Genomic DNA, 13,366 nt, shown 5'->3' on the forward strand with positions numbered 1-13,366 from the left:
TCTAATAGTTACATGTACAATCTAGTATATCAATTAGAAAAAGTACAAAAAAGCATATTTTTTGGAGGAAAACTTACTCCAATTTGTAACAAGTAGTGCTAATACTTATGAAAACACTTAAGATAACTTACATTAACAGGTTTAACTGTCGTGAAAAACTAATATATACAGAAATTAAGCTTATCAGTCTTAAAAAACAATTATATATGAAACCATAAAATATAGGCTACATGACAAAAGCTACACCAAAGAACACTTGACCCATATTAACATTTGTCAGTTTGGCACCAGTAGATCTACTGATTTGAATGTTTGATTTCTTTTTTGAAAGCTTCATACTTGCTCTTAATGATGTCATACAATGGAAGTGTAAATGGACCGATTCCATTTAACTCCAAAGGTCCGTAAAATATAAACTTCCTATCAATTTCCTCAACATCAGGTCTTCGTGGCCAATCGAACTTGCCAGTTTCTTTTTCCTCCAGAAACTTGATTGTTGCTTTAGACTGGCCATTAGAGATTTTAATAATTCTACCAACATACCACTTTCGCTCGTAATATACAGCGTAGTACTTTTCCAGTTTGAATAGGCCTACATCGTCATCCTCTGATTCTTCATCGGCCTCATTAGGCCTACCACTTTCCTCATTGTTTTCCTGTGTTTTGTTCCGTTTTGGAACAGTTGGTATACCAGAACAACCTGGCTGATTTTCAGCTGCTGGGCCTGGTTCACTTTCGGCCTGTGGCTCCACGTCATCTTCAATGTCGGTGCTGTTTTCATCATTGAGAGATAGGTCTATTTCACTTTCTGAAGAAGTAGAGCTGGATTGAAGGGACATTCCTTCTTGTGGGAATTTTTTTCTGAGTAGGGCGATTTCTTTTTTTGGCACTGGTAGGCCTATTAGACATTTCTTTCAGTCGCTGCATAGCATCTTCAGTTGTTAGAATTTCGCCATACTGATCAGAAAGGCGTTCTCTTGATAGATTACCACTAGACATTGTTCTTGGATTTTGTCCGCTTGGTCTGTGTTGTTTACTAAGAGATTCTCTGATGAATTGTTCAAAAGACAGATACTGGGATGGTGGTGTAGTACTTCTATTCAGAACATTTTCAACATCTGAAGGCGTTGGCATTGCTGTTGAAGTAATGGAAGAGGAAGGAGTGGTTGGTTGGCTGGCAGTGTGAATGTTTACTGGATCTTGAACTGCTCCTGGTGGGATGTCAGTGGAGGCAGTTGTATTTGGTGAATTCTGAGTCATCTGAACATCAGCAACAACTGTTGATCCAGGTTGTATGTCTTCTTGACTTTGATTACGAAATCGTGCTAGGGCAAGGGGGTCAAACTCTTCACTTGGAAACATGGATTTATCCAGTGGAAACAGACCAGTAGTTTTAAATCCCGACACTAGGTATGATTTCTTGAAACTCCTAGACCACACTCTCCCTATGTACTGAGCAAAGACAGACTTCGGCAAACGAGCACCAGGATTGGTTCTGTTCCAGTCTAAAAGCAGGTTGTTCCAAAAGTAGTTACGTTTCATGGTATTTCAAGATGATGTTCTTATTACCCCATGACTGTTCTAATTACCCCAAGCAAAATCAAGCAAATTACGCCATGTTCTAATAACCCCTTTGCAGAAATTTTTGGGGTAATAAGAACTTTGCTTATAAAAACCAGCCAAATTGCCCATAGACAACCAAACTCACATGAAAAGATGTATGCCCTTATGTTTTATTATAGGGGTGAAGAAAATTTTGCAAGGGTTCTTTCATTCACATCCAGTATATGCAGAAGCAGAGAAACACCAAACATGCATCACATCATTTTTTGCAGGTGTATAATAAAAGTAAAATAAAACTTACTTTTGTGTAGTTATTCCAATAACAAATTTTCTGCATGTGGGTTTAGTGTAGGTACATAGGTATGAAATGTTATTACACCAGTCTTTTCGTTTTAAATTATTCTACATTAACATGTTCCAATAACCCCATGTTCTAATTACCCCGGTCTCCCCTACATTTCAACAAACTGAGCTTTTTGTTAACAAAGCATTGCAAAAGCAATAGTACATTTGTGAGTATGATTGGTTGGTTGATTTGGTGTTTTAAGTCCACTTTATGCACAGTAAGGCTAATCGGGACTGGACCTACGGTTTAAAGTGGGATCCGAACCACTATGTGCCTCCACCGGGTATCGAACCCGGGACCCCTTGATTACAAGGCAACGACGCTACCACTGCACCATAGGGGACGCCCTATTTGTGAGTATGGTTCAGCAAATTTTCGTACATGTACAACTAGCGGTGGTGGTGCTAGTGTCACTCAAGCAAAAAATGGTGTCTGTATAGGAAAAAAGCACAGTGTGTGTGGTGGTCTGCAGAGACAAAAAGTGTTGTGCAAATGCAACAAAACTTTCACTGTGTGTTTCCTGAGGAACCTCCATCACGTAACACCATCAAGCCATGGAAGGAACAATTATCGACAGGGAGTTTGGTGAAACGTCATGGTGGCGGTAAACCCTGACTGTCAGCTGAACATGTTGGGTGAGTAAGAGATTGTTTCATGTGTAGCCCACGGAAGTCAATACGGGAGGCAAGCAGACCAGACAGCTAGCAATTCCAAACTCCACTGTTCACGAAGTCATGCACAAAGGTTACATTTGTATGCATACAAGGTGCATTTGTTGAACAAAATTAACCCAGATGATAACCCGAAAAGACATGAATTTGCCATGGACATTCTGCAGAAGATTGATGTTACCCCTCTTGGACTTCTTTCTTTGGGGGTACATCAAACACATGGTGTATTCTGGCCAGAAGATAGATGATCTACAAGAACTGCAGGACCGTATTCGGAATACTCTTCCCTCTGTAAGCCCTCAGATGCTACAGAATACGTTCAGGGAGATTGAATGCAGGCTAGACATTCTCCATGCAACAAACTGAGCTCAAATGGAGTTACACTGAGCTATATTGAAATGTAACGGCCTCCAATCAAACTTGGTGAGTTTGCCTTCAAAATGTCTGATTTTGTTTTTAGTTATTCCTTACCATATTCAAATAACACTTCTAAAAAAAAAAAAACTGCCAGTCCCACTCCGGACACCCGGTACAACTGAGTCGATATGGATGTTCATGTATCAGTACCAGTCATTAACAGTGAAAATGGTATTGGAAAGTATTGATTAGAATTTATTTACAGATAATGGCTGGTACTTTTTCTGCATTCTGGTCTTTAACGAGGCCTGCAAAAATGTCATGTGGCACTTTCTTGGAGTTTCATTATCCTGGAAATTATGCCAAATTCAAATTTTATTTTAGTTAAAAACTGGATCTTGTGATTGCATAACATGCAATATAATTTTCCGACATAATTCTTGAATATTTTAAAGCAAAACTTGGTAAATTTATGCATATGATTGGAGTGGAATATTTACACACTAATATTAATCTATACGTACGAGGGTTGTTCGGAAAGTTCTAAGAATCGGTCAGAGATGGCGTAGCAATCTGAACAAAAGCAAGTGCATTAGAAGGCCACATCTGTTCTGAACGTGTAGGGAAAATTTCATCGCCAGTCTTCCAATAGTCTGGTTTCCATAGACACGTGAAGGAGCAGAAGTGCAAGTGACGTGACAACATGGAACAAAAGGAAGATCGTGTGGTCATCAAGTTTCTGATGAAAAAGGGATTAAATGCAAAAGCCATCAAAGCCAAATTGGACACAGTGTTGGGAGATTCTGCCCAATCATTGGCCACTGTTAACAAGTGGACGACGCTGTTCAAGCTTGGACGGGACAGCGTTGAAGATGGAAGCACACAGTTCGGATCACACCTAAAACTGACAACTCCCAATTAGCTTACCTGTGCATAAAGTAGACTTAAATAAACAAAACACTCAAACCTCAACAAGACAAAAAGAGAATTAGCATTATCATGTTGTAACATAGTGAAATTTCATCAAACACACAAATCATTAATCATGGTTCTCATATATTACACCTTTAACCTTGAAAAGTACAACACTTTGTATTTGTATGGTCGTCAACAGAAATATCTGAATACTACTGACGTGAATGCCTTTGACAGTTTGAATCCTTTAATTTTGTTAACATTTAATACTACAGTTTATCATCATTAAGATTGGTGAAAAAATTAAAACAGAGTGTGCCATAAAATAAGCTGAAGGCTGTAGTTATTGAATGCACTTGAAGACCAATTTTGTTAATTTAAACTGCAGGCTTATTCATGGGAAATTTATTTCAGAATCTGAAATATAACAACTACAGCTGAAACCTTGAATCTTCTGTACTTCTAAAACTTTCATAATTTCTACTTGCAGTGGTTTCAGCTAAGTTAATAGAGAGTTTTTACATAAATCATTTCAGACAATTATTAACTCACATGCTTTCATGATAATTTTTCACAAAGAGCATTGTAATGTTACCTCCAAGAAATGGGAATCCCCTGCCCCCCCCCCCCCATACCAGATCAGTAAACATTACTCCAACAAATTAGAAGATTGAATATTTTTCCACACTCAGCAGAACTCAACTAGTGTTTCTTTTCCTAGTTTTGTTTATTCTGTAGATCCTGCAGAAACGACACTCAATATATTATTTTCCTTATTTATACATAGGCGAAATAAAAGACTCCTTACAGGAAACTATAACTTACAACGGGTATAACATGTGTAACACCATCACCACTATCGACAACAATTCCTGTCAGCGTTCTTTCAGAGATTGGCCTGGAAGCCCAAGAGGCAGCTAATGCTAATACTGCTTGCACCGCAATGTACAAACCAGGTACATTGAAAGACTCGAACATAATTTCTGAAAGAAACAACAAAATTGCCTATGAAAACAGCCTAGACAGTAATACAGATAAAAAAGAATGGAGTATTAAAAAAACAATTATACAATACTACTTTCTTCAATAACAATACTAACATATTATAACTGCATTACAGCTATTATACCATTGTAAACAGGGTGGTTCCTCCAACACCAAAACAAAATTCGCACAGAATTCTAAGACTGCAGCATTAATTTATATAATTTGTGTAGAAAATACACTCTGCAGCAAAAAAGAATTGCCCCCTAGTGATAACAATATTTTCTTTCAAGCAATATGTTTTATTTTATTTTTGTAATTATTATGACAATTGTACATACTGTATGTAATTTTAATATTTTCTGATATTTTACTTACTCTAACAATGAAGAAAGCAACAAAGAAAGTATAATGAAAAAAGCAACAAAGAAAGTGGTTAGTTGATTAAATTGTTAAGCTTTATGGCTTTTATTGCCTTCTGTTATTGTTTAGTTAGCTTTGTTTGGTCTGATGTATAGTTCAATTGTTACATTTGTTAAGGGATTGGTTTCATAACTTTGCTGAAAGGTTTCTTGATCAGAAGTCTTCCTTCTTGCTCACACAAAGTACAGCAAATCAAAATGGGCAGAAAGCAAGGTGTTACAAGGATACTTTAAATGTTAGAGGATAATGTGCCCAAGAAGGAAATTGCACGAAAACTTTATATTCATCCAAAAACTGACACAAATGTTGTTCGGCAGAATACAGAGACTGGAAGTACAGACTGTAGAATAGGCAGTGGAAGGAAACAACTTACAACACCCAGGAAACAGCAAAGCTCTGTGTGGAAATCTCCGACATCACCAACACCATATGAAGCAAAAGTGGGAAGGTTATGGTCATATCATTTTTCGATATTCAGGGAATGGTGTATCAGCATGTCGTACCAGCACATACAACTGTAATTGGAGCATACTATAGGGATGTACTGAAAATTCTCCAAGTCCATATCAATCGCAAAAGGCCAGACTAGAAAGGATCAGGTTGGATACTGCACCACGATAATGTGACATGTATTCCTCATCCCCCTTACAGTCCAGATCTAGCCCCTTGTGACTATTTTTTATTCCCCAATGTGAAATAACACCTTCTTGGAAAGCGTTTTCCATCATCAGAAGCAGTGGTGAAGGCAGTGGAGGCAATTTTGAAGGACGTATCAAAACATGGCTTCCAGCATGTCTCTGAAGAATGAAAAAAAAAGGTGGGACAAGTGCATTGCATCACATGGGGACTACTTTGAAAAGGACCATCAAAATTTGGACGATGATTGAGGGTATGTTGTTATAAAAAAAAATATGGTCGTTCTTTATTGAACAGCCCTCGTAGTTTCAACACAGACATGCAACAAGAATTTCAATTCGTGTATCTTCACACAAACTCAACGGTAACACTGTTTAGCCTTGTTTCCATGTTTGAATTATAATGCTGACCAAGGCAAAATTTATTGTATAAATTTTTTTTATAACATTTGCAATGATGGGACCATGAAGATGGAATGTGTAATGGGAAGAATGTAAAATCCAGGAACACAAAAGCAGGGTTTTATTCTATTTCACAATGCCAATAATTTCTACATTATTCTGGGAATTCAAAGACACTAGACATCATGAAGAATGAAACACTAACACCGACAGTACAGAAACAATTTTATAAAAGTGGTAAAAGGGAAACTGAGTGTCCAAAAGTCATATTTTAATATTTTTGTTGATTGATTTGTTGTTTTAAGTTACTTTATGCACAGAAAGACTAATAGGGACTGCACCTACAGTTTAAAGTGGGATCCGAACCACTGTGCCATGTGCCTTGTAGTGAATAGGTAGTCCTATTGTTCAGCTACCATCTCTTTGTGACGAGTACGGACTTATATTACTCCACTACCATTTTTGTAACGGTTTCTGTAGTGAGTGAGTAGTCTTGTTAATTCTGATATCTAGTTATTGCAATGAAGCATGTAATCTTAAAGCAAACCGACAATCTTCTTTTGTCTTAAAAATACGTACCATCTATTACAGAACTGGTACTATATATGACATTTATGTAACAATGCTACCTATATTTATATGACACCATACAACTTACATTATGGAAGCGATTTATCAACAAAACTACTACACTCCTTATGCTGCGTGCCCACCGATTACCCCTTACGAGGCTGCTGTCAGTATATTGTTCACTCACTGGTGAAAATTTTGATTTTTTGAATTAAAATTTTTTGGGTGCATCAACACTGAGGCTATTTTGCACCCATCACACTAAACGGGGTCCAGCCCCTTATCGTAACAAAAATAAAAGCATGTCTGAGGACTAAAATTTAGTTACCTTGGTTAAAAGCTGAGGCTAAAAAGGGCGCTCACCACAAATAAGGACAAAACACAGGACGACACAGAATTATACTGGCCCTGGGGCCAGTTGGCAGAGCCTCGTTAGTCTGAAGTCCAGGGTGTACTAGCTAGTGAGGTTGACTATTGGGTGCACTATGCGGAAGGAGCACCCCTTACACCCCTCACTGGTGAAAAGAACCCAATTGATCGAATGAATACATCTGCCTTAACGCAAACTTGTCAGAAACATGGGGGAATTGTCTAGTTCTCCCTTCTCATGAATTTACGTACCTCCACAATATGAACAAATTAATCCTATTAACCCACTACCCTATTCTACTTCCTTAATTATTTAGACCTTGTATTTTCTAAGCTGAAAAGTTCGTTAGTTGATTCAAAGGAAAAAAAAAGATCCAACGTTAACTGTCATTTATTTTAACTACGAACGTAGATAACACAAATATAATAACAATAGTAGGATTTCATTACATCACTTCATTAGTGTGCTGTAGGCTCGTAGTTTGTCAGTTCGACCTCGTCAGATATTTATACAAAGAACTCTGACTAATAAGAATAGTGATTCTACTTACAGTTTACAATTCTTGCGATAAGATTTTCCACAAAAAATGATTCATCAGTAGTAAAAAATTGCCTACCCAAAAAACATTTTAATCGCAGTCCCAAAATATCTATATAATCCCCATTCTGTTTTATACTTTTTGCAAGCTGCCAACAAATAAATACAGATTTATATATATCGTGATTCTATTGATAATAATCACATCCCAAACTTTCACTCACGCATGTACACCACATTTCTCGTAAAGGACAAAAACATTATTAAGTTAATCTATGTACATAATTGCTGAGAAAGGAAATTCAAACATACTTACACTCATAACACATACACACCATCACGTATAAAAGTCACCAAAATATGTAAACTGTAAAATCCGTCCATAAGTGTAGACAGCTTCGGAGTACATGTGCAAATAACTATACCAATCTGAAAATTTTAACAAAATCACGAAGCGTAATACAAAGAAACAGAAATTTGATTTTGACTAGATCCCGTGTTAACTGTCTTCTGTCCCAGTTAATTCGGTAAATTTCACATGAGTTGGAAAAGACAGCCTGCTCAAGCAAATGCATTTGCTAGCCAGTTTTCGTGCTTTGCCTCTTACGTAACAAAAGGGGAGGTAACACCGACCAGGTACTCCGAGAGCTTCGTGGGAGAAGTTGATTCCTCAGGCTTGTAGTTGGTTCTGTTATCTGTCTTTACAAAGACAACTCAATCGTGAGAAGTGAAAGCGCACCCAAAAACATCGGTAACATTACGTAACATTAATTCCTACGCATCTCATGGTGACTTAAATACTTCAATCGCCCAACAAAGGGAAGAGTGAAGCTGTGGCAGGTAGATTTTTAATAAGGCAATTATCTAATCGCCACAGCCTCCACCGGGTATGGAACCCAGGATATTTTAATCTTTTACCTCCCAATACACACAAGTTATTACAACTTTGCCTGCATTGCAATTTCTTTTTGTTATTGAAACCATTACCTTACCTGCTGTATACTCTCGATTTTCAGGTGTATTCAATGGAGGTTCTGTTAGAAGAAAGTAATGATCTTCTGGTTCCGCTCTGAGGTAGCGAAAAATACACTGCTCCAGGAATCTCTCCATGAGATCCCAGTCCTCCACAAGGCCATGACGAATAGGGTACTGAAAATATACTAGCTTTCAATATCATTGGAACCAGTAGCTAAAGGGGGTTTATTCTCAGCTTTCATTACTTTTCAATTCTAAACAATTCAGTGATTTTTAAAAATACATAAAAAATTATAATAAAATGAAAAATAATTGCTGTGACAATTTGTAGTTTGATATGGTACTGCAATTTGCAACAAATAGAGTTCATATCAAACATTTGGCGAATATTGATTATTACTAGTGCTAGGATTTTCATGACTTAGCATATTTATTTTGGTAAGGGCGATGTGTTCCCTAAATATGTAGAAATTCATATTATGAAGAAACTAATTAAATTAGGGTGCTTCTTAAGAGCATATTTAGACATTTCTGTGTGATAGAGCATATTTTGATGGATTTTCGTTCATATTCAGCATATTTTCGCTTTTTCAAGAAATATACAGTCATATTTGAAGTGGATTTGTTCTTACTACCAGGTTCACTAGTTTCTTTTTTTTTTTTGGAGGGGGGGCTGCAGCAAAATCTTTTTTATTTTAATTTAAAAATTTACAGAAAGTATTCATTGCGGATTGCAACTCAGGGCCCATAAAGTGAACTAGCATATTTTTCATATTATAGTGCATATTTTGTACAATATTAAATAAAAATCCTGGCCCTAATTATTACATACAAAAAAAGAGAAAGAAACCACATTTTTAGTGATACAAAACATTGGCAATCCTGAAAATTGTTCTAAAACATGCATCTTCTTATCTTCATGCATCTCCTTAATCAAGAAACCTAAACATGACAACATAAAACTACAATCTCTAATTCCATACTATCCATGCTTCCACTAATTGAGGAAATGGGAATTATGGATGTCAAGAAAATAAAGGCTAGAAATGCAGTATCTGGAAAGATATGCACATTTGTAGCATGGGAAATATATGCAATAAGCCCCATCTAGTTTGATGCACCTTTTGACTCGCTTTGACTCTCTTTGCACCGTAGCATCTAATTGGTTGCACGGTGCAACACCGAGTCGTCCAGTTTGTTGATTTCGAGTCAAGTAGCGTATTTGGTGTCTGCACCATCTGCACTACCTTTTGGACCGGTGTATGGTCGCATGGTGCATGCTAACTAATCAAATGATCATTTAAAGCAGCAGACAGGCATTTTGTTGAATCTTCTGAACTTGAACACAACTTTCCGTCTAGTTGGTTGAACGTAATTTCCTTGCACCACTCTGACACTGGATACACCTGCACTGCACAGGGTGTCAAAAAGTGCAGCCAAACAGACGGGGCTATAGCCGAAAAAGGTTTTTCTTTTATAGAGTAAACACTAGGGCTGCGACTGATACCAAGGGTATCGGAATCGGCTAGTATCGGTTCATTTTTTTTGCTGATACCATCCGATACCAAAGATTTGGAGTGGCTAGAGCAGCCAAGAGAAACGTCAAGATTTGTCCTTTTCAAAAGTTCATTCACCCTTCCTTGTGACAGGTTGGGCACCCACACAAGAATTCAATGCATGTTTCTGAAAATGATGCACCCTCCTGGGAAGCAGATGACAAGATCAAAGGCAGAGCTAAAGTGAAAGCGCTGCACCCCAAAGTGACATTGAAGGCATGTAACTGCCTGGTGGTCAACGCTATGTGGAAATGAAAGAAACCATTCCTTGCCAATTCTTGTTCGCAAAATCGTGGGTAAAAAATGTGACGTTTTCAAAACCAGCATTATTATAATGCTAGTTCCTGCGCTCTACCCTTCTATGTGACTGCTGGCTGATGCCGACACTGCAGTGACTTGTTTTTATTGCAAATGACAAAGATTAATGGACAGCAGGGCATATACAGAGCTGCCAAATGAGCATGAAATAAATATCTGTATTTGTGTATATTTTTCTGTTGTTTTCCTCCCTCTCCGGGTTAATCCAAACGATAAGACTGATGTTTACATATGTATTAATTTTACATTCCTTGTGCAAGTTGTACGCTATATGCACTACATAAATTTACATGATATACTTTCTCTCCCCTTAAAGACTTGTGTAACGTATTTGGGGATCATGAAATGAAACAGGGACACTTAAGATAATCCATAGTTTTTTTCGGTGTATATGGAAAATTTTAACAATGCTTGCAACATTTCCAAAACTTGTTCTTTCTTTGCATCCTCTGTGGGTAGAAAGAAGTTCACATAAAATGTCACGGGAAATTTAAGTGATATAATGCTATATGAGAATAATTTGTCATTAATAGAATGTGATGTGATGAGTTTTGTGACTCAGCAACTAGCCTTTGTTATTTTAAACTGAAATTATAGAAGTACCAGTATCGGTTGGAATTGGCAAATGTTGGTATCGGCTCAACCCTAGTAAACACAGTGGTACACTTTACAAAATAATTTACTGTTGAAAAGTGATAACTAGGTGAAAGTTGTTCCCCTCATGATTCATACTGATAAGGTGAAAACTAAATGTTGATAAAACAATATTGTAACATACTTACCTGTGAGGCCAGGATCTTTATTATTAATGTCTGGCTTTTTGGTATAGAAGTAACAGGTATAAGGGTATTTCAACGTTACCTGTGTGATATTTCACACACACAATTTAAGGTTGTAGACATGACATTGGATTCACAATGAACTGATTTCATACAATTAACAAGTACTTTGCAGTGCCTGCTAACAAATTAAAAAACTGAGTATGATGACAGCCTGAATGCATGAAAAACATTAATGAGAATGTGTTACGTGTGATGCTTCAGTAATGTAGCAAAGTTTGACTTTGTTTACCTGTGAAGCATATAGGCTACAGATGCTAATATTTTTTTTAAAATCTAAATTATGTACATTCACAAACATTTAAACCTTAATGCAATTGAAAACACTAATAATAATTTTCAGATTAATCCACTTTGTAATGCACATAGAGTAGGACAACATTTTGTGGAATGGCCCTATAGTGTGTGTGTTAGTTAAATCAGAACCAGATACCAAAAAAACTTGTCCTTGATTAACTTACAATATTGGAATTATCACTGCTACTTACTTTAACAGCATAGCCCGTGGCTTCAAATGCTTCATCTCCAATAAAAAAATCAAGGTCCTCTACTCCTTTTGTTAATCGACGAATTGCTTGGTCTCCAACCTTAGCCGTTTCCTTTATTGCTATTGCTGAAGGAATTATAAACTGGGGTTCTTTATTACTGGCAAATCCCAACTTAGTATACCTTTAAATAAAAAAAATAGAAAAAAAAACAAATCACACAACACCCAGAATGAAATTAAAATGAAAATTTCCACAAAATGGATAACTCATTTATAAACTCTGTAACAGTTCTGTATATCGGAAACACATGAAAATCTAACAGTTCTGTTTATCGGATATTTTGTGTTTCACATGGTTCGTACTTACCAATTATTGTGTATTGCGGAACATAGTTCAAGGTGCCATTATGCTTAGGGTGACCAGACGTCCTCTTTTATCCGGACATGTCCTCCTTTTTAGGTGTGTGTCCGGGCGGATTTTTTAGAAATCAGTAAATGTCCTCCTTTTTTGGAAAGAGTATAGAATCGACCGTAACAAATGTGCTCCACAGAGAATGTTTCCACACATAACGATCATCATATCACTTGGGGCACGTTAAGTATTCGAGCAATGCTCACCTAGCATAGGAGCTGAACACGATCACTTTCCCGACTGAGTCATTAGTAAGGGTGTGTGGGATCAAGAAAAGTCGGTACCGGAATCAGTTTAAAAAATCTGCCATCCCGATTCCGACTTCTAGAAATGATTTCCAGACTTTTCGGGATTCCGAGCAGTCCGGAACTTCCAAATGGTAATTTTTAAAAGTGGTTCAGTCTTGATGTTTTCAGTAGGGGTGTACGGGACAAAATTTTTTGGGCCAGGATGGGACTGGAAAAATTTGCAATTTCCCGACAATGTCTGGAAATTTTCGGGACGGGAAATGTTCAAAATTTCCTGAAGCCCTGAAAATCTCAAATTCTACACGTCATTTTCACTTTAAGTGATTGTTTTTGCATTTCTTGAATACAAACTAACAATTTCCAATAAGTTCCAGAAATTTACAATGCAGAAAACGTCGAGAATTAACGACTTTTTAAAATGACCATTCGGTATTTCCCGACTGCTCGGGAAGTCATTTCCCGATGTGGGGATCGGGACGGGAAATTTTTTTCTCGATCCCGGTCCCGACATTTCGGGATCCTGCCCACCCCTAGTTTTCAGCATTGTAAGTGTCTTGACACTTCTTGGAAATTGTTAGATTTTATTAATAAAAAACTTAAGACAAAATTAAGTGTCAAGTTCGTGATTTCCACAGCGTTAGAACTTTTTTTCCCGTCCAGAAAATTTCCTGACCTCATTGGGAGTTTGCAAATTTTTCCCGTCCCGACCAAAAAAAGTTCTGTCCCGCACACCCTTAGTCATTAGTACGTATTATTCT

The 13,366-nt window shown here is 37.1% G+C and overlaps 1 protein-coding gene across 1 annotated transcript in view; it reads right to left on the minus strand.

The window, feature by feature from the left end:
• Positions 1–13,366, minus strand: part of Arp3 (Actin-related protein 3) — a 36,569-nt gene that overhangs the window by 17,351 nt on the left and 5,852 nt on the right. Inside the window, exons 2-4 of the mRNA XM_083115879.1 lie at positions 11,950–12,130; positions 8,766–8,922; positions 4,678–4,835 (exon numbers count right to left, since the gene is read on the minus strand). Coding sequence (XP_082972005.1) covers positions 4,678–4,835; positions 8,766–8,922; positions 11,950–12,130 — 496 coding nt within the window. The remainder of the gene's footprint in view (positions 1–4,677; positions 4,836–8,765; positions 8,923–11,949; positions 12,131–13,366) is intronic.

Source organism: Lepisma saccharinum, unplaced genomic scaffold (genome assembly GCF_977018435.1).
Source record: "Lepisma saccharinum unplaced genomic scaffold, izLepSacc3.1 HAP1_SCAFFOLD_102, whole genome shotgun sequence".
Lineage (NCBI taxonomy): Eukaryota > Metazoa > Arthropoda > Insecta > Zygentoma > Lepismatidae > Lepisma > Lepisma saccharinum.